Source organism: Poecilia mexicana, unplaced genomic scaffold, assembly GCF_051168715.1.
Source record: "Poecilia mexicana isolate PSO_F unplaced genomic scaffold, ASM5116871v1 scaffold_5, whole genome shotgun sequence".
Classification (NCBI taxonomy): domain Eukaryota; kingdom Metazoa; phylum Chordata; class Actinopteri; order Cyprinodontiformes; family Poeciliidae; genus Poecilia; species Poecilia mexicana.
In genome coordinates, this window is record NW_028263374.1 from 9,206,673 (window position 1) to 9,231,707 (window position 25,035).

At 41.5% G+C, this 25,035-nt stretch overlaps 2 protein-coding genes across 4 annotated transcripts in view; one reads left to right on the forward strand and one right to left on the reverse strand.

Annotated features, from left to right (window-relative positions):
* Positions 1 to 23,633, reverse strand: part of tacc1 (transforming, acidic coiled-coil containing protein 1) — a 30,976-nt gene extending 7,343 nt beyond the window's left edge. The window contains exons 1-12 of one of the 2 annotated variants that reach the window (XM_088005484.1): positions 23,456 to 23,633; positions 9,565 to 9,674; positions 5,918 to 7,382; positions 4,972 to 5,035; positions 4,098 to 4,284; positions 3,530 to 3,588; positions 3,216 to 3,347; positions 3,006 to 3,082; positions 2,835 to 2,878; positions 1,480 to 1,643; positions 1,290 to 1,396; positions 1,081 to 1,201 (exon numbers count right to left, since the gene is read on the reverse strand). In XM_088005484.1, coding sequence (XP_087861610.1) covers positions 1,081 to 1,201; positions 1,290 to 1,396; positions 1,480 to 1,643; positions 2,835 to 2,878; positions 3,006 to 3,082; positions 3,216 to 3,347; positions 3,530 to 3,588; positions 4,098 to 4,284; positions 4,972 to 5,035; positions 5,918 to 7,382; positions 9,565 to 9,674; positions 23,456 to 23,532 — 2,607 coding nt within the window. In that variant the 5' untranslated portion in view covers positions 23,533 to 23,633. Of the gene's footprint in view, positions 1 to 1,080; positions 1,202 to 1,289; positions 1,397 to 1,479; positions 1,644 to 2,834; positions 2,879 to 3,005; positions 3,083 to 3,215; positions 3,348 to 3,529; positions 3,589 to 4,097; positions 4,285 to 4,971; positions 5,036 to 5,917; positions 7,383 to 9,564; positions 9,675 to 10,703; positions 11,399 to 23,455 lie in introns of those variants that run through there. The other variant, XM_015003616.2, reaches the window with a different exon arrangement.
* aggf1 (angiogenic factor with G-patch and FHA domains 1) lies at positions 15,704 to 23,097 on the forward strand. Of its 2 annotated transcripts, none has more exons than XM_015003621.2 (16): positions 15,704 to 15,791; positions 15,878 to 15,930; positions 16,082 to 16,305; positions 16,998 to 17,097; positions 17,189 to 17,424; positions 17,552 to 17,683; positions 17,780 to 17,980; positions 18,179 to 18,248; positions 20,287 to 20,395; positions 20,819 to 20,870; positions 20,964 to 21,065; positions 21,137 to 21,302; positions 21,398 to 21,480; positions 21,577 to 21,698; positions 21,983 to 22,082; positions 22,421 to 23,097. In XM_015003621.2, the coding sequence occupies exons 3-16, from the start codon at positions 16,111 to 16,113 to the stop codon at positions 22,652 to 22,654; spliced, it is 1,902 nt and encodes a 633-aa protein (XP_014859107.2). In that variant the 5' UTR covers positions 15,704 to 15,791; positions 15,878 to 15,930; positions 16,082 to 16,110; the 3' UTR covers positions 22,655 to 23,097. The 2 variants fall into 2 exon arrangements, with proteins under 2 accessions (XP_014859107.2, XP_014859105.2); XM_015003619.2 differs by lacking the exon at positions 18,179 to 18,248 and adding an exon at positions 19,668 to 20,094.
* Positions 23,634 to 25,035: the final 1,402 nt, after the last annotated feature.

Sequence of the window (25,035 nt, forward strand, 5' to 3'; positions counted from 1 at the left end):
GATAATAAGGTCATACAATGTTGGAGCCAGTGGTTTGTACGATAAATTATTAAATATGAACAGATCCGCAATAGTATTTAAATTCTGGAGAGGGAAGGGCACTGAGCAAGGGGGGGCGAAAAAATTATGATCCCCAGGGGGGGCATGACAGAAAATAATTGAGAAACACTGTGCTAGAGGAGCCATTAATTCACGGAGGCACCACAACTCAATAAATCAATGAAAGAAAGAGCGACTTTAGTCTTTCAATAAATGATTTAATTAAAACAGTAAAAAAAAAAAAAAAACCTGATTACATACACCATAAATTAAATATGTTACATATAAAAATTTATTTGTTTTATTTATAGAAAGCCACCTCTGTAATTAGCCTGCAGTTGAATTATTGTATGATTATGAACTGCATCACAACATGTATTTAAATGTTTTTTGTTAGATCTATTTGAGGATTTTATGGCTCCAGATGTGATGACATTCTATTTATACATTTGACCAGTTTATATGCAATTAAACTGCAGAAATGACACACATTTATAATTGATTATTCATTAGATTGTGGCATTTTAGATGGCGTGAAAATCGTGTCCATGCTAGTGCTAGTCTTACAGCACCAGTGGGTGATTGCCCCACTAAAATTCTTACAAATAAGTTTTTTTTTATAAATACATTAATCCATGAATAAAAAACCATCTAATCAAGAACTGAATACTGTTAACAAAAGAGAAGAAGAAATCCATTTCCCTGGAAGCGTTTATAATCTAAACCATCCAACATTCTCCACCACTGTTTAGATAAAAAAATAAGCAAAGAGCGGTGATGGGAACCAGTGAGGCTTGTTGGAAGTGGTTTGAACTGTGTTGTGGAAACAAAAACCACAAATTGCTACAGGGTTTGATTTGTTTCCCTTAATAATTCCTGCGTGCCATTTTAACAGTCATGCACTAAAGCTGAAACACATTTCACTAAGCAACACAATACAAAATCTATATTTTCCTTTAACAAAGCACAAAGCAGTCTTCTAGCGTCCTCAGAGTACAGACTCACAAAGTGAAGTGGATCTGCTGTATATTTTTTTTTTACCTTTTGAAGGACAGCTCTTTCAAGGGACTCCACCCTCATTTGCTCCTTCCTCAGGCTCGCATTCAGTGCCACACTCTCGGTATCAGCCTTTGCGCGCACCTGGGCTATCTCCTCATTGGCCCTGACAGGGAGGACGTCAACAACAAGAGGATAAAACTAAATGAAGGCAAATGTTATGCCTCAATCATACAGATTTAAGTTAATCTTACTTGTCCAGTTTCTCCTCAGCGTGGAGTTTTAGCGTTTGATATCTCTGCTCCTCCTGCTTGATACGAAGTAGGTAATCTTGCGCGCATTTCTTCAACACCTCCTCATTCTGAATGCACGTTTACAAGTCGTGTCAGTGGGTGTTTAGTTTACGTCACACGACTCTGCTCTACATCTGAGAATATCACCAACCTTCTTGAAGCCCTCCAGGACTCCCTTCATGTTCTCGTACCTCCTGAAGAGATCTGCGAAGGATCTCTCCACGGAGTTCAGGTCGGCCACGGCCTGATCGCGCTCCAACGTCAGCTGCCTGACTGACTTGCTGGAGGAGAGGCTCTTGTTCTGCTGCTGGTCCTCTGCAAGCAAACAAGTGATGGCTTCAGAAAGCATGCTACTGTCTACGATCATGTGATGGGTTAAGTAAAGAGCATCTTAGCAAACCTTCAGACACTAACCGTCTTTATGCTACCCGAGTACATGACAATAAATAACTGCATTCATACTCTTTGGATGTTTTAATATTTTGTCATATCACAACCAAAAACTTCATGTGGTGTCAAAATGTTTTACCATTAAAAACTTAAAAGTGCAGTGAGCATTTCCATTGAAATATTTGATGTAGTTGTAGCTTTCTATTGCTAGAGACTCATTTTTGTGCCCATTTTTCTTTGTGCAAGAGCTCAGTAAGCTTCAGTGCATTTCTAATATAATCTTCAAGTCCTCAGTTGATTTAGGTCAAGTTTCTTTAAATCCAGACAAAAACATTGTGATTTTATGATGTAAAGCCCTGTGAACGGTCTTGTTGCTGAAATATGCTACACATTGACCGAAGGATTGATTTGTTGAAAATGTACAACTAATAATTGTCCTATAAACTGAACTGGTAGATCTCTGTAATAAGTAATATTCTCCTTTACTATTTGATACGGGTTTGTTCATATTTTAATTCGTTAACAAAAAAAAGTTAACATCTATTTCAATTCATGCTCACTAACTTGTTGCATAAGATCCCAGTAAAAATGCATGCAGGTTTAGGGTTGAAACATAAAAAAGCTTAAAAATTTTCTGATTCACAGAAGAGATTAGCAAACTCATGGCCCTTAGTTGTATCGCGACATCCTAGTAGAAGTGGACATTAAAAACCTCACAATGCGTTTCCCTCACTGAACTGAGTAACTTGACCTCAGCGTAACTGATCAGGAGCTTCCTGAAGACTAGAGCGCAGGTGAAAGGTCACAAAAACAAGTACGAGGTGATGCTGGCAGCATGCAGACAGGAGGAAACAAAGGGACATACCAAGTGTTTGCTTGTGCTCTTCATTTTAAAGTGACATACTTTAAAATATTTATTTTATTTTAAAACTCAGTCAAATCTGCTGCCAACACCTCTTTGTGACTTTACAAATTTTAGAGCTGTAGCCTATTTTTGATCAGTCTTAAGCATGTTTCTCGGGACCACAGAGACAAAACATACATACTTTAGATCAAAAGTTTGATGAACAAACAAGAGTATGAAGAAACATCCACCACCAGGTGGCAGCAACTTACCAATCATCTGGGCAACTGTTTTTTCATATTCTGCAACTATTTTCCTGTCAAACGAAAAGCAGCCCAGTGTTAACTTTGTTTTTAAATCCCTCGTATTATTTTACCTTTTTTTTTTAATAGTATCGTTTTGGAAAAGGAAGGAAAATTCTCATCGAAACAGAAGCTTCCCACCTCATTTCCATAACCTCCGCTCTGCTCTCCTCGTATTTTTGCTTCCACTCGCTGCCCTCAATCTCTTTAGTGATGATCTGTTTTAAAGGAAATAGATAGATTCAAAATATGGAGTGATATTGGGAACCAAATAAAATAAGTTAGACTTATTAAAGTTTCATTTTGTGTGCTCAGTATCTCTCTGCGTTTGTGCATGTGGGAGCGACGTACCTCCTCTCTGATCAGGGTCAGCACCGCAGCTTTGTCCATCTCGGTCAGAGGGACGCCGTCCTGCGATAGGGCTGCCGGGTCAGGGTCGTCACGGCTGCTCAGTTTTGCAGTCTGGTGCATTGATATATCCATCTGTGGAAGATCACAAACACTAATGTGAGCCGTTTGTGTGGTGTCAGGAAATCACCGTGAAAAACATTATTTAAAATTATGACTAATCATCTGTTTTCAACAGACTATGGAGATCAAAAACAACTGATGCAGAAGAAACCAGGCACACTGAATAATTCATGTGGTCGCTTTGCAGCACTTACCATATCATCTTTCACGCTGAAGGTGTCCTTCTCTGGCAGATGATCTGTAATCTTGATCTCTGGACATGAAAAAACATCAGAGAAATAACTGTGGGTTGTATTTATTGTATCCATCAATAAAAACTGAATTTATAGTTTTTCTTTTTAGCCCATAATGTTAAAAAATGTAAAATTAACCTTACCAACTCAAAAACAAATAACTGAGTAGCTTATATCTTGCTTTCGCTAAACAACTAAATTAAACTAAAACAATACGTGCACAACGTAGAAAGATCTGTCCTGATGTAGAGACATAAGAAGCTCTTTTTTCCTCACTTATAGTGTTATTTTATCTGGAACAGAATTTTTTTTTTCTTTTTTACTTTTACAATCTGACACTCTAAAAAGCAGCTGCTGAGAAAAGTTTGACATTTTCAATTCGCACATTTAATACAGTCAATGCTACATTTCTAATATACAATATTTAGCGCCTCTTTTGGGTGTTGCTTCATTCCATATCATGATTTTTTAAAATAAACTTTCAAGTCCCCTAGGAGAATTCCTGCACATTTCTCCCTGTCGAACTCACGATCTACAGCAGGTAAATCGCTGGACGGCTGTTTCTTCACAGCTGCTTTATTGCATTCCTGCTCCTCTCTTTCTTCCTGACTGTCGGCCGTCTGGCCAATCAGGCCGGTAGAGGCCAGCTTCTCCTCGTCCGTGGCGTGATGAACCCGCTGAGTGATCTCCGGGGTCTGAACCACTTCGTCTTCCCCCTGGAAGTAATAGAGGGAGACGTTAACTTTATTACAGTCGAGTTTACTTTCTACATATTTAATATCTGATCCCCAACTGCAGTGCTCTCCACTTTGTTGCCTCTCCTAGTAGAGATGTGTAAAAAAAAAAGCCTTCAAAAAATTTTTTTTACATGAAATTATTCAACATTTATTCATTTAGAGGGAAAAAAAAATTCTATAAATTAATGTAACACAAGCACTTTCTATTTACACTCCACCTTTTTTTAAAATTGATGGGTTCCAAAAAAGTTTCATTTGTAATTCATGACTTCAGGTTTCAGCCCCTTGGTCTTGACAGGTGACCTTAATTATTCAAAGCTCTGTTTAGCTATAAATCTTCTTTCTTCAGGATGTGATATTGTTGAGGGCATGAACGCTCCAGAGTAATATTTGACTGCAGAGTGATAAGTCACAGCTCTGTCATCACGCCAAGACTGGACCGCAGCACTGGAAGCACTGCTGATGCCTCACTCAACTTGTGTAACTCTGTGTGTGTGTGTGTGTGTGTGTGTGTGTGTGTGTGTGTGTGTGTGTGTGTGTGTGTGTGTAAAAGTATGCTGAGGCCAAGAGGTTGCACAGCAGCTGAATAATGAACACTGCAGTGTTTCTACAGTAAGGTAAAACATTCCCAGTAAACCAACCAGATAATTAAAAAAAAAAAATTACCTGACTACAAACATCGAGGACTAGTGACTCGCTTTCATCATATTTCTGGACTTTACAGGAATTCCTGTAAAACAAGCAAATGAGAATATATTAATTTGTTTTTCTTTTTTTAATCCTTGAAAGGCTATTATTGTTCCTGTTTTCTATGGACATAAAAATGAGATTTAGCAAGACAAATGGAAAAATCGTGCTAAGAAATACAGCAAATTAGAAAGCTAAAGTATGCTGTGTGATGAGGATAAAAAAAACCTCAACGCCAACAATCAGTACAGACACGGACAGAACGTGCACCAATGAGAATGAGTGAAATCATGCCTTGATAGAGAGAGTACTTACAACAGAAAACAGAGAAACTTGACTTGCTCAGATGTCCTGAGGTCGATAAAAGTGGGACGAACGAAAGCAAAGATTTTGGGGGATTGCGCAACACACAACACGAGGAAAGATGGAGGGTGAGGGAGATAAAGCAGGGAGGGTTTCGACAAGGGAGCCATGGAGGATAAAGAAGGCCGAGAGACAAAGGAAGAGGGTATGAGTGAGTATAAGGTGTCAGCATGTTAGTTACTTAGCTGGCAGATTAAAGTTCAAGCATATGCAGCTAATCACGGCAGCTCTAAGCACATTACCAATCTATTTATGTCTCAGTTTATTAGTAGCTCGGTATGCAGAGTATTATCTGTGCCTTCAAAGTATCTTTTGGTGTGCATATTATTGTTAGCAGTGAATTAGTTCGAGGAGGAGCCAGATCAGACCTACACAAAGCCTTGAAATGGTGTTCATACTCCCTGAACTCATAAAATCCCGATGATAGTCATTGAAGTTTGTGGTGCGAGAAGATTCAAGGGGTGTGAATACCTTTGCAAGGGTGTGTAAGAAAATGACCGAATATGAAGCTTGCTGGACTACGGCCTTGTAATATTTTGGATTGTGCAAAAAGGAGACTTACGCGGATGCTCTCTCTTTGTTTTTCTTTGGAATCTGCTTTGCTTTCTTCTCCCCGGGGGTCTGTCTCGCCTTCTGTTTGCCTTGATCTTTTACCTTTGTCTCAGGTTGGGAGGTGCTGCTGGACAAATCCTCGTTGTTCAGGGATTTTGATGCTTTGAAAGGATCTATGGAGTCGTCGAAGTTGTCTGGGTCGAAGCTGTACGAGCCCTTTGGCAGAACAGGAGAGCTGCTCACTTTGCTGTTGCTACCAAATGGATTGAAGTTCGGGTCGTCCCACTGGCTAGGGTCAAAGTTATAAGTTGCGGTTTTGGGAATAGGAACATCGTCCAGATTCAGAGGCGCAGAGGAGTCTGTCGTTACAGGTTCCGAAAGTGGTTCTGAAACAGGCTCGGAAACGGATTGGGGAAGCGATTCTGGTGCCGTTTCTAATGCCGGTTCAGGATGTGTCACTTCTGGGGCTGGCTCGCAAGAAGTCTCTGAGTCTTTTGGTTTCTGCTTCTTTGCAGCAGTCTTGCTGGTTGTCCTTTTCCCTCCTAATTTCTTTGGAGGGGGCTTTCTGACCACTCCTTCACCCAGACCAAATTCCAGCACCACAGGCTTTGCCTCTAAAGACTGATCTATAATTTCTGAGTCTCCTTGAGCTTTTTCGGCAGACTCACAAGCAGATAATGAGCTCCCAAGTGGTTCTAGCCTGGGGGGAGAGCTTGAACCACACGGTGGAGGAGAGTTCTGGATTTTGGATCCGCCGCTGGTGAAAGGGTTGAAGCTGTCGTCCAGTTGGTCGAGGTCAAAGTTGTATGTAGCCTTGGGAACTGGGAGTTCTTGTTCCTCATCCGTATGAGGAGGAGGACTTACTGGAGCCTTTATTTTGAGGGATGGAGGCTTGGACTTGCTGGTTTTTGTCTTCTGAGTAGGTTCTGCAAGGCTGGGGAGATCGCTGTGATGTTCCTCTAGATCAGCGACAGGTTTCTCCTCTGGAGGCTGTGAAGCACTTGATGCTGCAGGTTCACTGCTTGGTACTGAGTCTAGCTCAGGGACAAAAGTATGGTTTTGAGCTGAAGGTTCATTGCTTGGACCAAAGTCTGGTTCTGGAATAAAAGCAGGATCTGGGACTGAAGTTTCCCTGACTGGAACAGAGTCTGATTCTGGCACAAAAGTAGTATCTGGCACTGGGGCCAGATCTGCGACGGGGTCTGCTTCGTGGAGGAAGTTTGTCTCTTCAAGTGGCTCAGAAAGGAGAGCTGTGCTTTGAGTTTCTTCCTTCGGTGAGGCTGAATCAGGACCGGGAAAAGAATCCACGTTTTCTGAGGGCTGCTCTGCTTGATCTTGGTCTTGATTTTGCACATTTATTTCGAGCTGATCTCCCACAGGGACTGCAGGCTCATCCTGACCCATGCTGTGGCCCAGTGCAGTTTCTGGATCCCCGACAGGAACAGACACTATCAGGTTCTCCTCCTGCTCCAAATCTGAAGAAGAAACAAAACCAAAACAATAAATAATTAATTATTTCACAGAACTATCATACTTCAAGAGTCGACATGTTGCTAGTGCCATCGCATGTGAACTCGGATGTGGATGATATCTGATTGGTTGACTGAAAGCAGGTTACTCACCAGCCAACTGTTCCAGTTGCTGCTGTTGCCATGGTGATGTCTTACTATGAGTGCCACGCCATAAAAGCAAAAGTAACGCAATCGAAAACACAAAACAAAGCAGACCTTCGCTTATCTTGTGTTACGTCTTGCAGAAAAATAACAGAGCGGTCTGAATGCTAGCTCCAGGGAACATTTTGACATTGCAGCATATTTCAGCATGCCTGTCATTATCATCATCATCGCTCTGTTCATACAACACCATGTTGCCAAGAGACAAGCAGAGCCTGCTCTGCTTTAACCAGCTTTATGTGTTTCAAGAGTTGACAACCTAACGCAATCCCAAACACACGTGCATTCCCTTACACACTCGAATAATCAGTAACACAGTACTGTGAAAAAGTATTTGCCCTCTTTGTCACAACTACTTTTCAAATAAGTAAACATGTTAGATCAGACAAAGCACAGCTTTTATTTTATAATTTTTTTTTTTTTTATTATTGGAAAAATCTATCCAACCCAACCTGTCATGGCTTTATGTGGAAAAAGTAATTTGCTCCCTAACCTTCATAACTGATTGTGCCACTCTTGGCTAAAACAGGTGGCATCAAGTGTTTGTGATACCTGGCAAAGAGTATTTTTCAATCACATGAGAGGGAGAGAGCGAGATGTTGGTTTCAGTTCAGCCTCATCAAGCATAAATGAACAGTCATCCCACAGCATATCCGTCCGATTTATGTCTGGACTTTGACTACATCACTCCGAGACCTTCTTCATTTCAAACACTCAGAATTGTACTTGCTGGTGTAATCTGGATCATTGTTTTGCTGCATAACCCTAAGTGAGCTTGAGTGTGACGAGCCGACCTTCCAGGTCCTGAAGCAGCAAAGCAGCCCCAGTTAATCACACTGGCAAAACAGTTCTTGACAGGTGTGTTGTTTTTCTGAAATTCTGTACAAATCTCTGAAAAAAAAAAATCCACTTTTTTCAGAGTTTTTTGAAAAACATAATTAAAAACAAAAAAGCAGCTAAAAAAACTAATGCCGTTCAAGGGTCCCCAGAAGGTAAATTCATCTCGTTACATGAAAATCTCCAGAAATTAGTCATACCCCACCAGTCTTAATAATAAGGTTGCTAAAGCTATTTATTTTCTTCTTTCTGATTCGATACCTCACCTTCAGAAAATGTTGCTGGAGCTGTTTTACAGGAAGGTTTTAGTTCTCCCGAACCACCGGCGGCCTCACACACAATGCAACAAAAACCCTCTAAACAAACCTCCTAAAAACACGCTCCGACATGCTACGTTACGTCGCTGTGACCTCCGTCGGTGTCCAGCACAAAGCAGAGCTCACCAAAGCTCGGAGCTTTTGTTCAACCTGTTGAATTCTGGAGCAAAGGTCATTCCCACACTCCTCCACAGGCCCCTCCTCTTAGTGAATCAAACGACAGAGACAGAGCATCAGACGCGATCACGCCCAAAAACTATCCAAAATAAAAACTGTGTGCATTCCAGCTTAAATACCAGGTTCACGGGAGGCCGCTCGCTGCCTGCTCAGGTGTCAAATAACCTTGTTTACCTTTAGCAAACACTATGTGGAATCTCTATAATACAACGGGACACATCAATATTTACACAAAGTCAAATTTAGAAAGGTATGAATTCTTAAAAAAAAAGCAAAAAAAATAATTTATGTCTTGCTGCATTTTTTAAATAACTGACATCATGCAGCTATAGCGTCATCACTTAAGACGCGCGTCTCATTTTCGACCAAAAGTTAGGATTTTTCATGAACACCAGCATTTTTTTCTTTTGTTTAAGATGATGTCACGCCTGAATAGTTAGTGGACCGTCAAATGACTCTTGTTTCCATGGCAACCTTGAGACTAAAAGGAATAGTGCCCAAAGTATTTGAACATGCACTTCCCTTAGATTGCTGAGATTTAATAAGAGCCTCTAGGTTTCCTGAAGAGTCACAAATGCTGCTGCTCTTCCCCCTCCCGTTTTTGTTTTCTTTTTCCTCTCCTTCTGCCTGTCGTTGCTCTGCAGCGGCCTCACCTGCTTTGCCTGCATCGGTGTTGTTGTTCTCCAGCTCTCCCGGGACGGGCGGAGGGGCGCGGACGGGAGTCGCTGCTTCAGGGGTGTCAAAATGACCCTCGGAGTCCGAGCTGCAGCACGTGAAGACATGAGAGAAAGCAGAAAAACTATTACATAATTCCAAAGCAATGGTCACATTACGAACGCCGAGAGTCAGCGGGTGTGATGCATCTTCTCCTCAAACAAAAATAGCTGTACTATTACTGTTATTATGCAAGGATTTATCATAAAAACACACTTAAAGCTTTAAAAGCAAAAATCCTTGGATTTGTGGCTATTATGTAATCAGTTAACATATGCATTTTTGTGAAGCTTTGCATCATCTTGCAAAACCCCTTGTGCTGGTAAAAAAACATACAAAAATAAAACCTCAAACTTATTACCCTTTTATTTGATGCACCAAACTGACCTATATTGAGCTTAACTTCGCACTTTGTCGTTGCAGAAACATTGTAACACCATCTAATCTGAAACTACAGGGGGAAGAGTAACCAAAGCCAAAGTAACGCATACATAAAGGAAGAGGAAGTACATGCAGGACAGCCTACTATTTCCTGTCACACTCTAAGAACAATACAGTTTATGACACGAGAAATGCAGAAGAAAACATAAAACGTGCAGCCTTTTAAGATATATGGGCCATTCTCGACTAACAATTTACAGGACAGATTTAAATCAGATTTATCTCTGCGATGTAATCACTTTAGAAAGCCCCCGAAGGTCAGTATATTGGCTGATACTGTATCAGTGCAGGAATGGAAAGGTGGAAGTCTTCTGAAAGTAGTCGTCGTGTTTGTATTGTGGTGGAACAGAGGCAGCGATAATGTTAACACCGTGGACACGAGGCACACACACTGATGACTTCAGCACGTGCTTGCAGGTTTTGAGTGAATCCTGTGAGAATTAGGGTTGGTGTTATGAAGCAAAAGAAAGACAGACAGGGACACGCCAGCACTTCACAAAACGTCTCGCCCAGAATGTCACTAAAATCCAGTCTCCAGTAGGTTAGAGGCACATGGACAGAAGTCCCCCCTCCTCCTCCAGCGCAGGCGACGTGAACCACTCTGCCTGGAGTCTCAGGGCTTCAGCACAACACTTGCCTGCTGCCTTGAGATCTCTCCTCCTCTTCTTCCTCTTCTCTCCTTCCCCACTGCTCCCGCTCCTCGCTGGCTTCCTGCCCTTCTTCTCCATCCTCCTCTCCCCCTCGCACCGCCGTCCACGTCCATTTGGCCCATGACACCGGAGACAGCCAAGACATCGCTCCTTATTCGACGAAGTTCCCCAGCCTCCAGCTGACTCACCAGTAACCAGGGCTTGGCTTCCAGTACACCTCTCACTCTCTTCCTCAGATTTCCACCCCTCTCACATCTCTCCATGAGTTCCCAGATTCACATGAAGAGAAGGAGACATCTCTCTCTCTTTTTCTTTTTAACCCTGCTTTTCCGTCTTCGCCTGTTAGTAATTTCCAGTCACGCTGACACGTCCCTTCCGTGGCAGAATACCTCAGCTCTGATCAGCTGGTTTCTCAAATGCTTTGCCGACTCTCTCTCTCTCTCTCTCTCTGTCTCTCTCTCCTCTGAACCTCCTCCATCCTCCCCGCTCCACCTCGGAACAGCTCACAGGCAAAAACTGCAGTGGGGGTGGAGGAAGTGAGCCGCAAGCCCTAAAACTCACGGCTGCTTTGATGACTTCCCCTGTGGTTGAAGAATGGTATGTCTCTGTCAGCCTGCTCTTCTACTCTAAAGTAGAAAAAAATGGGCCACAAAACAAACACAGAGGGAGGAGTAGGAGGCAGAGGAGGAGCTGAACTCTTGGGGCTCTGTGTTTTATAGTCCAGGGAGAGGTTAGGAATGTGGGGGCTGGATCTTAAAGACTTATTAGTCCCCCCCCCGCCTCCCTCAGGCTAACTGTTTCCTCCACGCTGCAGCAGGAAGGCATGCATGACTCGGGGAACCAGTTCTGTTGGACAGCCTCAGGAGAACTACCTTGCTGGGTTCAATCTGTCAGAGGAAACACTAAACCACGAAGCAGAGCACCACCAAAGTAATTACACGGTGGCATGTTGATAAGTAAAATGCTTGGGAATATTTGAAGAGTGAGTCAGAAACAAATCAAAAAAAAAAAAAAAAAGTTTTTTTTTTTTTTTTTTAAAGAAACAAAAAACTGGACAAACTGAGGAGATTCTAAAATAAAACAAAAATGGGAAAATGGTGCTCTTTAGAACATAACACTTTCAGGAAGGCACATCCCAAAAAGTTTAAATGGATTTTATGGAATCATAAGTTAAAGTTTGTTTTTTTTGTTTTTTTTGGGGGGGGGGTGTTTGACACATTTCACTAAAATAAATTGATTTCCATTGCCACTAGAGTTTGTCAGTTGAATTTTGGCAAACAACCTCCCCAAAAATTTCGTCTTTTATCAAAATCGTTGGCATTTTGTCCCATTTCTTAAAACGTGTCGGTCATCAGGGTATGGTTGATGGTTTAATGTAACGGAGAACATAGGACCCACACCTCATCTCCCATTGAATTTGGTATAAATTTTCATCTAAAGTAACCTGAAACTGAAGCATGTTTTTAAATTGCTATATCTCACAAATAGAAGTACAAGTCTAAGCTAAGTCTGCAAGAATTTTGATTCACTCCTAAAAAATAAAATAAAATAAATCTACAAAACCTCTCATTATTTTTGGCATTTAGCAAATAGAAATTTCCAGGACAATTGATAATCCTAATTATTCTGAAAAAAATGTAGTCAATTTTAATGTTTTGCAGTAATAATGTGTCTTTTAATAGAGTGTGTGTAAACATTTTTTTTTCTGTAAATGAAAACATATCTCATGAACTATGATATTGGTCCTGACTAAATTACACAATTCTTCAGAAAGTAATAATAAAATACTTTCCAGAGTCAAGATGTGAAAGATCAAGAAGTCACAACAATGGCAACGTCTATGAAAGACTAAATTCGTGTTCACAGCTGGTCTTGTTGTGAATTACCAGACTTTTTCACGCTCTAGAGGGTTTTGTGACATCTCTTAATGTCATTACTCCCCTCATAGAAACCTTTTTGTGCTTTATTCTCCCTGGCCAGATATTTTTGCCGTGCAGCAACGCAGCGAGCAAACTCTCTGAAATTCCATGAAGTAGCAAAGACACATAACCTCAGTCAGACTCAGAGTTTCCACATTATACCAGAAAGGGAGGAGTTTCTGTTCTACCCACTTATTTTTGCGATCTATGCAGGGCTTGTGGTTGGAGCGAACAGGGACAGCGCACGCATTAACTGCAGGATGTCTAAAGGAGTTTCCTGAGGGAACAGCAAACAATTTCCGTCTTAAATATTAAACCGTTATTTTAAGACAAAAAAATAAATAAATTAATTAATTAATCAGCACCATTTTTGTGTAAATTAGCCAAGCAGTGAAAAAGAAATTGTGAACCGACCCGTTGCTCATCTTGACCCACACTAAAACTGGCATCTATAAACATCACTGGGCAGCAGAACAGACGGTTCCTTGAGGCCGCTCTCCCACCACCTACACAAGCCTCAGAGCTCCTGCCAAGAGGTCTGACGCTCCACCAGAATCCAGACACAACCCAAAAGAGCTCAGATTTCAATCACAGCAGGAGGAACGCTGCAGGCGTTTTCAAAAAACAGCAAGTGCCTTAAATATGACGTAAAACAAACTTGCCGAATCCCATTTAGACTTTAGCGTAAAAGTGACCAATGACCCAAATCTGTTTAGTCTGTGGGTCATTTCTGATTTAACTCGCTGTAACAAATATCCGCAAAAGACGTAATTGCCAAAAGGGGAAAATTTGGGTTTTTTACTTTAGGTACACTGCAGTCCTTCATATATTTTCTCTCTACAAACAGAGCAAGACACAATAGAGAAGCCACATGATTATGTAACAGTCCATCCTGCCGGCCTAAGATCAGTCTACATAATTTGGCCTTGGCTATGTCCTGTAAATCTATGTGACAGAACCAGGAGTTCCAGGAAATTATTTAACGTACAAAGGAGCAGAAAGGTCAGAGGAGGAAGAACTGTCAAGTGGAGGAGCATGACGGGGAGGAGAGGGGCAGCCCAGATCCAACCAGAGGGAGAGATACAGATGAGAACGAGGAATAAGGGAGAGGAACAGCGACGGGCTCACAAATCAGCTTGAGTCAGCACAATGAAATATACACTTCTGCCTTGGGAAGAATCTAATACTCTATTTGAGTTTTAAGTGGCACCAGCTGAAAATGTATAGAACTATTTTTAACAAGCTGGAAAACTGCTAACAGATGTTAGCTATCGCATTATTTTTCCGCTACTCTGTGGTGAAAAAGAAATAACTCAAATCTATATATGGAACTTTTTTTTTTTTTACATGACTTCTGGAAATTATTATTTCCAGATTTCAGGGATTTGCTGACATCTAGTGGTCAATGTCTGTCACTGAAATCGAAAACTGGACTTCCTTAAAATGTTTTCCAGTGCTGAAACTAAAAAACTAACAATGTTACCTTCTTGTAGTTCTTGAGTTCAGGGATGTTAATCCTTGAATGAAAGCTGCACTGAGTGATAACCTCCTTCTGGGCTCAATAGCCTTTGGGGCAGATTAAAGACTTCACAAACCAATCCCATGATTGCAGAGAATATATCATCAGCGTAGAATAATTCAGTACGCAGTTCAGTTTCCCTGTTGTAAGATAAACATTAAATGTTTCATGATCTGAAAAGAATCTTTCTCAGTACACTCCACAGCTTAGGAGTCTAGATAATTGATATTTTAGAATCAGCAAGTCAGATGCCAACTTTTAGCGTCATTAGTGTCCCCGGCATCGATGGAGCTAAAGGTCAGCATGATGACGAGAAGGCCTTTCAGCCTCAAAGACTTTGTGCTTGTCATCGACAAATTGTAAAAATACCAAAACAAACAAAAAGCTGGTCAGCGATTTTAAGAAGTGTTTGATTTCTGTGTTGTCAGTAAAGGCTTTCCATTAATAATTGAGAAAAACAAAATGTGTAGGACACCAAAACAGTTTCTAGTCCAGAGACTCTGCATCATATTAAATCGACCCTGTTCCTCAGTCTCTCTCTCTTTTCATTATTATACTTATTTATTGGTCTTTGTTATTTAAGTCCTCTGAAGGTGTTGTGAAGGTTTTGTGGCTTTGGTCTTCTAAAGTAAACCATGATGAGTTGATAAAGCAGCTTTCTCAACTACTTTTTATGGTGTAATGGTATTGACTCCTAGTTTCTACTTGATATCAGTAAAATCCCACGTTTTAACCATAACTACTCAATTAGCACATTACATATAGATGAGATACTGGCAGAAAATTGGCAAAAGTACTTAACATCAGAAGATTGTAACAAACTACATAGTGGCTGCAAGTAATTTTCACACACATTAGCAGTTCTAGCAAAAAAAAAAAAGTAGACTTTCCTTACAGTTATATCAGTAAATTAGAAAATGTGATTTTCTTAGATAAAAGTACTATTTGAAAATAACCTTTAAGTAGGTATTAAACATATTTTTCATTAACCCCACAGTTATGTTTTAAAACAGTTTTTTATTGGTCTGATATTCTAATTCTAAATTTCTTTTAATTTAAAAAAAAAATACATTTTCTTTAGCTGTAACAGGTGGAAATCACCAAGCTTTAAAACATCAGGCTGTAAATGTATAATGTACTTCACTGAGTTGCTGAAATTAATAGAGTTTTCAGTTACCCAATATTGTGATACAATTTTCTCTAAACCTATTTGAAACCTAGTTAAGACCAACTGGATTCCCATGAGGCTTACTGAGAACTCGGACCCATTTAGTACCCACCAATGCTGAGCAAAATCCATATAATTCTCACATGCATCCATGTTTTTCCCCATATAACTCTAAAGTTGACTCTGAACATAAAACTCACACTTGACAACCAAAAACAAATGTATTTAACTGCAGATAAGACAAACGTTTAAATGCAAACTTACCGCTCCATTTAGTGGACAGAATTCGAAGACCAACAAACAACCGTGAACATTTCACGGCTTTGATGCGGGGACTAACCGCGGTCGCCGCCAGGTGGCGACAACAGGGTTTACAACTGGCGCCAGACCTCGAGGAAGAATCACTTCCGCCGTGAGTTAATGGCGGTTGCGAGCAGGGTGGACTGTAAACATTTCAGCTGCCTCAACTGTAACTGTCTAATTGTCCTCAAAACATGTACTGGGCTGTGTCCAACACGCTTGGAAGTTACAAGATGTTTATGTTCAACTTTTCAGGTCGCCGCGTTGAGGACGAAATCGCCTCCCGCTCGGAGAAAACAAAGCAAACGGTAAGTAAGAAACATGGAGTCCGGCTGTATTTAAGTGATTGATGCCTGGACCGTTTATAAACCAAGTAGTGGGTTATTATCAGAAAGGGCCGGTGGATTTAGATTCTGTTTTGCGAGTATCTCGGTTAAGAACGTGTTGTTCCCACTGCAGCTTTCGCTGTCGTGGTTCCAGTTTTCCGAATGGAGGAGGAAGAAGAAGCGAGAGGAGAGAAAGACTCGGAGTGTGAGGTGGCTGAGCTCCGTCTGAGAGTTGAGTCATTGAAACAGGAGCTGAAGGAGTGCCGAGCCGAGCTCACCAAGTTACAGAAGCAGCTGAGCCACTCCGAAAGGCTCCAGAAGAGCACCGAGAGCTACAACGAAGACCTGAGGAAGCAGGTCAGCTATTCAATATGTACACCCGCCTTGCAAAAGTATTCACACCTCTCACCTTTTCCACATTTTGTCACAAACCTCTGCGGATTTCGTTGGGGTCTTGCGTGATACACAAATACAAACCAGTGCAGAATTGTAAAGTGGAAGACAAATAGTTTTCAGATTTTCCTACAAGAGCAAATTTGAAAAGTGTGCATTTGCGCTGGCTCCTTTACTCTGATAAATCTTTATAAATCGAGTACAGGCCAGGGACCAATTTGTGGAGAACTTTAATTAGTGACGTTGGGCGTAAGCCAAGTAGAGTACACGCAAAACACGTGGAAGAATGAAACTTAATGCTACACATTACCTAAAGCACCCCATGTCCATTTTCAGATTATTTAAAAAAAAAATTCAAACAATATATCTAATTTCTGTCACTTTATATTTTTGCACTACTTTGTGTTAGTTAAAGACATAAAATTGAAATGAGATGGATTGGAGTTTGTATTGTAAAAATTCCAAAAAATGTGGAGATTTTAAGAGGTAAAAATAATTTTACAAGCAACATTATTAAAATAAAATTGTTAGTCCACTCTCATGATGTCAGGAAATATTGTTAAGCTTAAAGCAAACCTTAGTATTTAATATAATGTTAAACTGGGTTGATAATGTTAGATGAAAGTCCTTGCTATCGTTTTTTTGTGCGACTCCAGGTTGACCAGCTCAGTGCAGAGATTCATGAGCGAAAGAAGAAGGAGAAAGACAGAGTCAGCTGTGAAACTCAAACAGAAGAATATGTGTGGACAGAAACTGGTGCGTATGCATATCATCACAACAGGAACATGTAAATAAATTTAGTTAATATCACAAATAACATTCAGGATTTGATCCCACCCACCCCTAGATTACTACAATTACTACTACGGAGGCTACTGTCAGAACGCTGAGGGGGCAGATTCCCAGGAAGGTCTGGGCCTGACGACAGCAGCAGCAGCTGAGGGTGTTACTGATCCCAGTACGGCGGCGGCAGCTGTGGATGTAACTGATCACAGTACAGCGGTAGACGCATTGACAACGAACGAAGCAACGGCCCCAGATGCGTCCGCTTCAGCAGAGTGCAGCGAAGTAGCTCCAGCAGAGGTTTGCTTTTCTATAAGTGCATTCAAAATAATAAAAATGTAGCGTTTTTAAGTCTGTCGTAGTTGGACTTGGAGCTTAAAATCTGAGTTGGCCCTGATACATTCATTCATAATAATGTCTGCTTCAGGGAGGTGATGCGGGCTCCATAGCTGACATGCTGAGGGCCACAGCTGAAGAAGCCATGACGCAGACCGGCTTCGTCTTCGATGAGACGTCCGGGATGTATTACGATCACAGCACGGGCTTCTACTACGACTCGGTTTGTTGGTTTTCTTTGAGATTGCTCGTTCGGTTGAGTGCCAGATTCGGTGTTTGTTGCTCATTTACATTGTAAGCTTTCTTCTTTTCCCTCCAGGTCAGTCAGTTGTATTATGACGCCAACACGGGCATATACTACTACTACGACGCGGAAAGCGGACGGTATCAGTTTCACTCCAGGATCGAGGTGCCTGCTGCGCAAAGCGCTGCCGACCATTCCCAAGAGACTCACGTTCCCGACAAGAAATGGAGAAAGTTCCCAAAAGCAGTCAAGAAAGCGTCGCATCAGGATGAGGGGGTGAGTAACAACGAGGTGCAGCGACTCGTAGTAGTCGTTACTTTGCAGTGTTTGGTGGCTGGCGGCTGGCTTTTTAAAGTTGCCGTTCCCCTTCATTCCTCTTGACTTTTCTGGGTCTCAGTCTTTAAAAAAGTTTGCTTATTGTGTTTGTGACGATGCGGGATAGTTGACTGAAAGACTATTATTCTTCTGGCCTAGGTTCAAGATGTGACTAACTCTTTGGCTAAAATGAGGATTTGCTCTTACTGGAAAACTCCCTCCTACAGAGGTATAACTTTAGTTTTACACTACAGAATACTGAAACTCGTTGCCATGCTTTAGTGAACAAATAATATAATTTTATTTTTTTTATTTTGCAGTGGTATAATGTCACTCTAAAGAACAGAGAAAAATCAGACATTTACTTTTAGTAGCTGCATTTAGAAAAAAAATCCCAGATTATGTGATAACCTCTGGTTTAATAATTGACACCTCTGCTGTCAATTCTTTCTACGTCCTGTTGGGTTGTAGCATGAAAATAGAAAGGGTTACCTGTTTTTCTCCTCAGGTTCTGGGTAGTTTATATCTGGGTCTTGAGACAGTCATGGAGGGAGGTTGGTTTTTGTTTCTGGTCAAACATTTTTGTTAATTTAGCTGCTTATTTTAATCATTTTTCTATTGGAAAACCCATTTTTTGGATTTCTGGTTGAGATAGCCAAATATTTTCATAAAAATTTCCAGATTTTTTTTTAAGAACTCATGATGATATTGTAACAAGATTTCCTACTCCACAGCACTACCAATCCTCCGCCATACTTGGTTCATCATTTGTTCCACACTAGACCGTTTGTTGCAGAAAAGCTCAATCTTTAACCCACCTGACCAAAGCACAGAGAGTTCCAGTTAAAGCTCCAGTGTAGTACTTTGTGATGAAAGGGATAAAGAGCTTTTTTTTTTTTTCTTACATGGCTCCCAAACAACCAGTTGGCATGAGCATCGCATCTGATGGTTGCTGTGTAGATTTGGTGGCTGCAAGACGACACTTTTGTTCGGGCAATATAAATATGGATCATCCAGCGTAGTGGCCAACAGCTAAACGAACTGGGCTTCTGTGTCACGTCATATTCATACCCCAGAGAAACAAAAAATAAATTGTTATGATGAGACGTTCCTTGAATCTGTCATCATCCTAAAACAAAATGTATAATTTAAGAAAAAAAGATTCAGTTCCATTAATTTGAAAAGGAGTTGTAGCAGTACCAGGTTCTCTTTTCATTCCATAGATTTACACAGTAAAATGTTGGATTTCTTAACATTTTTCAGTGTGTAATATGAATTAATTTTTGAAGCACTTTTCTTTACCATGGGTCAGGAATTTCTTTTTTTTTTTTTTTATTTCTCCATTTAGTCAGAGATTTTCTGAGAACACAGCTTTTTTTTTTTACTGTCACTGCACCAGCCAGACGCTCATCTTGTTACCAAGGGAACAAAACATGCTAGCCTATAGTTGAAGTAGTAAACCTCCCTTTGCAAATCTTGATCCATATTAAAACCTTTTTTTGTAATTCCTGAAGCATTATGATGAATCGACTTTAAAGACTGAGACCCAGGAATTAACGTGTGACTGAGATTTGGGATCGACGGTAAAAAGTCAGCTGGCCTGCTGCCGTTCAGCACGGTAATCTCACTGCTGACTGTCTGGTGGCAGGAATACAAACCGGACGAGGCGAAGCCAGAAACGGAAGAAACCGAATCCCGAAAACTGCACCGGAGGTCTCGCAGTCCAGACTTATCCAAGAGTAAAAGAGACTCTTCCAAACACGGGAAAGAGCGGGACAAATCGCCATCGCGGAGACGGCGGCTGAAGAACGGCTCACACCATGAGGAGAAGAGCAGTTCAAGAAAGAAGAGGAAGAAATCCAAGTCAGAAAAGCATGAAAAGAGGAAGAAGAAGAAGAGGAAGAGGAGTCCTGTTCAGAGTGAGGAGTCGGAGGGCAACAGCGAACCAGAGGAGGGTGAGATCACGGAGTCTGAAAAGGAAGATCTGGAATCCGCCTCGTCGCCTTCATCGTGTTCCAGCCCCAAACATTCCAGGGAAAGTCCTGAGTCAGAAATGGAGGTGCAGAGCCAAGAAGGTGAGAGGAGAAAACTCCCCAACATTTGAGACGCGAGGCGCGCAGATCTCTCAAAGCCGGGTTCTGGGATGGTTCATTAAATCTGTACATGACATCAAGCCAGATCTCCCGATCGGTGATTTGATTGCCATGAAGCTTCCTGTAACTCTCTGTTCTGCTGCTAACCCAGCCGGTTTGTTTCGTTCCTTCCAGTTAACAACTTCTGGCCCCCCTGTGTGAGAGTGACCGTGGTCAGATCTCCGGCGCTGCAGGTGGGAACTCTGTTCATCATCACAGCCGACTCTCCGGCTACGTTCGGCAGGTTGGTTCTCTTCTTCTCAGCTGTTTATGCGCAGCGCTGGCAAAAGTATTCATGCAATCATATCACACAAATCTTGATGTGCTTTATTGGGATTTCATGTGTTAAACCAAAACCGAGTTCTGAATAATAACAGTGCTTAAAAGAAAACGAACACAATTTTTGCCATTTTATTTTCAAATAAAAATCGGAGTACTGTGTTTGCCGTTTGCAATCCTAACATTTTTTTTTAACCGATTTACTAATTTGTACTTCTTTGTGTTAATCTGCAAATAAACTCTGTAGGTTCTTTGAAATTTGTGGGTCTAACATAAAAAATGTGGTGTTAAATCCTTTAGAAAATGACACTCCTGCTTTTTGAAAACTTTTATATTAATTGATTAACTGAGCAAAAATCAATCTTCTGCTTTTTGTGTTTCTTTGCAGGGAAAAAGACATGAACCATGCAGTTCGACTACCAGAAATGGGAGTCAGCAAGGTAACAACTCCCTGCTTTGCTTTCCCTGCAGGAGTCTAAACTATTCCTACGTTTTCCCTGCAGCATCTCTAAATGTTGCACGTTTGGTTCCAGTTCCATGCGGAGGTGTACTTTGACCAGGAACAGCAGAGCTACATGCTGGTGGACCAGGGGAGCCAAAACGGGACGGTCATTAACGGAAACCGCATACTGCAGGTCGGCACTTCGTCTCGGTGCGTCGAATAAGAAGCAAAACCTTCCAGTTGAACTCTGGTGTCCACTTGCAGCCTAAAACCAAGTCGGAGCCTCATGCACTCATGCACGGGGATGAGGTCAAGATGGGAGAGACCGTGCTGTCGTTCCACATCCACTCAGGCACCGACACCTGTGACGGCTGTGAACCCGGACAAGTCATGGCTCACATCAGCAAGCACAGGAGGGAGGAGATTGCCGGTGAGAGAACAAATCCACTGGGGGGGAACAAAAAGCTGACATTTGTACAAGTTATTTAAAACGTCTGATGTCGGCGTTCTCCTTGTTGCTTCTAGAAGCTCCTGGCCTCGGCAAAGAAGACAAAGAATCCCTGAGACAGAAAGAGCTGAAGCAAATGAAGGCCAAATATGGACTGCAAGTGAGTGTTTAGGTGCCTGCAGCTGGATTTAGGGTTAAAATATACATCAAGGTTTTTATTTGTTTGTTTACATGGTTGGTCATTTGTTCAATATAGAGCAACGAGGAGACCAAAGCCCTGAGGAACCCCAAGTACAGGGACAGAGCAGAGTCTCGCCGGCAGAATGTGGGCAGCGAAGGCGTTTTCCAACGGGACGATGCACCCGCTTCTGTACACGAGTAAGTCTGGAAAAATCTGGATCAGTGTGGAAGAGGAAAACAGCATGGAAAAATAATTGACTTCATGTCTGACTTCGTTCCTTTTTAAGAGGTCCTTCTTTCCTTTCTTCCCTTCTTGCAGGTTCTGTACGCAAAGTCTGGTCACTGTAGAATTATCTGCCATAATTTGACTGAGTTGTAGTGTTTTTAAGAGGAGAAGAACTGAGAACACTGAAGTTTTTACACGGATAATGCACTGGAACCCTGTATGTTGCTCATATGTTATTGCTTTCTGTCCTCTTTAGGGAGATCAGTGAAGTCAATAAGGGGCGGAAGATGCTGGAAAAAATGGGCTGGAAAAAAGGAGAGGGGCTGGGAAAAGAGGGACGGGGGATGAAAGATCCGGTGAGTTAATCTTCTGTTAGCCAAACATCTAACATGTCCAGAGACTGGAAGTTTTGTTTTCGTTTCCCTTTTGGTGAAATTCTGAAAATGTGATTTTAAGACGGAACTGATAAAAGGTTTGACACATAAAACAGGATAATCTTCCGATTTCTGTGTTTTCCATTGAACGTTGCTACCTATGAGCTGCAGCATGTCCTCCCCCCCCTCGTTTATGTAATGCAAACCATTCAGACCTCCAAAAGCCAATATCAGCATCATCCATAAGGAGCCTGATTGGTGCAGCTCATGTGTTTTAATGTGTCCCAAAGCCTGACGGTCTGTCATCATCTTTTTCACAGATCGAACTGAAAATCCGGAAGTCGCAGTCTGGCCTGGGAACAGGCGGCGTCATGTCGGTGGACGACGTTTCCGCCACCAGATCCAAGTCCCATAAGAACTGGGAGAAAGCCCGCGAGCGGTTCGCCGACTCCTGCCAGCCCGACCCGGCGCCAGCCCAGAAAAGTAACGCCTGGGTCAGATCGGAGGAGGCGGAGGACTCGCAAACCAGTTTGGAAACAGGCAGCCAGAGTTAGGGGAGTGACTTGCACCTGAACCCTCTGTTGTTTTAAAGTGGAGGAGAGGAGGGAGTTTCATCGCTTCCCAAGAAAACGTGTTTGAGTTAAAGCTTGAGGAACTCCTGGTTAACAACTTGCTGTTTTGTTTCCTCCTCTAAGTATAAATGGGTTTTAGTCCGAGTGCTGTGTATCAGCCCAACTTGTAAAACCTGCGCTATGTTTTTTATTTTCTTTTTCTTTTTTTTTTCTCTGCATGGAAACTGTGTTCAGACAAACTAAGAACAGGAGTTCAAGCTGAGACGCCTCAAGCAAATATTGACACAGTCGAGTTGTTATATTTCTCACAGTGAGATCATACTGTAACAAGACAACCGAGTCTATTCTAATGGGAAAAAAACAACAGATAAACATGTGATAAGAAACTCCTTTTTTTTTAAAAAAAAAACAAAAAACAAAACAAATGTGACTCAGTCCACTTTTCTTTCTCTTTTCTAGTTTAATATGATAAGATCTGTTTGTGACTAATCCACCAAAACACGTGCATCCACATTCTTCCAAGTCCACGGAAGCAAACATTTCACAGCCGTTCTGCATGTGGCCTTATCTGCTCTCTGAGTGTGTGTGGAAATTTGCATCAATACTTGAGCGGAGGTCAGCGTCACACCAAAATGCAAAGCAAGACACCAGCGACACAGTTAGCGCCGCAGCTTTTGCTTTGTAATGTTTAGTCAGGGCCTCTAATCATTACACATCTTCAGGAACGTGTAGCGTAGCAGAAGGAGAAAAGCTTCTCAGAGGCGTAAAAACGGGTCGACTCACGTTATGCTCTTTACGACGTTCCGAAAACTTGTTCGCCGGGTGCTCCTCTTCCGATCCTGACTTTGCGTCCCACCCATTTTAAATCTCCAACCGCAGGACGGCCGCCACCCGAGCGTCCCCTCAGCTGCTGGGCATGTTCTGCTCTGTGACAGTTCAGCAGGTGACAGCAGGGCACTGCTGTCAGAGTCCTCCTCCTCTCCTTACAGGTGAGCCCTCCCTCCTTGAGAAAGTCTCCTCCTTCAGCTTAACTGCACTTACTTGGATAAACTGAGGCGGAATAAAAGAGGGAGGGATCGGCTCTGAGTAGAACCCCTCAGCCATAAACGAATATTAGTCATGAGATAAGGTGGGATGTGGCTTTACTAGTTCCTGACTAAAGGAGCACGAAGAAGGGAGCACAGGAGATTTTATTCTTGATGGCATACAAAAAACAAAAGCATTCAGTGCTTTTTTTTTTGCTTTCACATCATTTACTTAAGGATTTTTCCAGATCTAAGCTGTTGTATAGTTTATTTATTTGTTTAGCAACATATTTCCTTATGGAGAAAACACTAAAATCCCGAGGCAACAGAGTTTCTTTTGAAAGAACTGCCACAAACAAGCACAAACACGCTCTGTGTTCAGGATTACCATGAGCTGGAGCTCAAACAGTTTTATGGTTATCTGACGTCAACTTTTTACACAACTCCAAACGTGCTCTCCAGTGAATTATTTAGGCTCATTTCCTCTATTATTTAAACACTTGTAAGATTTTTTTTGTTTCTGGTGGGCATTGTGCCTTTTGACTTTAAAAACAAAATAATATATGAAAACCATAAAATAAAACAAATATTTTTTTAATTTAATTTTTATACAAATTTGTTAAAACTGCTACTGTCAGTGTAATATCAGGCAGATAAACTGTTTTAAAAAATTGTGCTCTTATTGCAACCTAAATGCAACACTTCAGGTCAAAAACAACCAATCACAGCCAGGAGGAAGGTCTGAGTGCTGTCAATCATACTCATGTATGCACCGCTCAATGTGCTAATGGAGAAGAAACAACTCACTGTTGCATGAAACCACTGATGAAGGCACCATCAATGGCGGCCATGCTAACTAGCCTGAATATTCATGGCAAGCTCTGTTGTAGAAGAAAGTGAGTGTGAGCAGCCAGTACACAAGATTGATTGACAGCACTAAGACCCTCTTCTTGACTGTTTATGCAAAGGCAGTAGGACCACCGGGAGAAGGCATAGGAGATGTTTTAGTTTTTTTTTTTTACAGATTATCTCATACTATGTTGTCACCACTTAGTGACAGTTTTGACAAATGTATTAAAAACATTTTTCATAAGTTATTTACTGCAGCTTTTAAATTAATCCGTGGTTTTAGGAAGAGTGTAGTATAAACTAACCATGGATGCATGTTGTCCACCTGAAGCAAAAGAAAAAAAACGTAACTATTTCACCCTAAAAAGTGGCAAAGCTTCTGAATTTTAAGAATCATTCATTGTTACCAGTGTTTAGAAACTTTAAAGTGTTTCAAGCTCAGTACTTCTGTCTGACTGCCATCTATGCGGATTTGAAGATTTGTTTTTC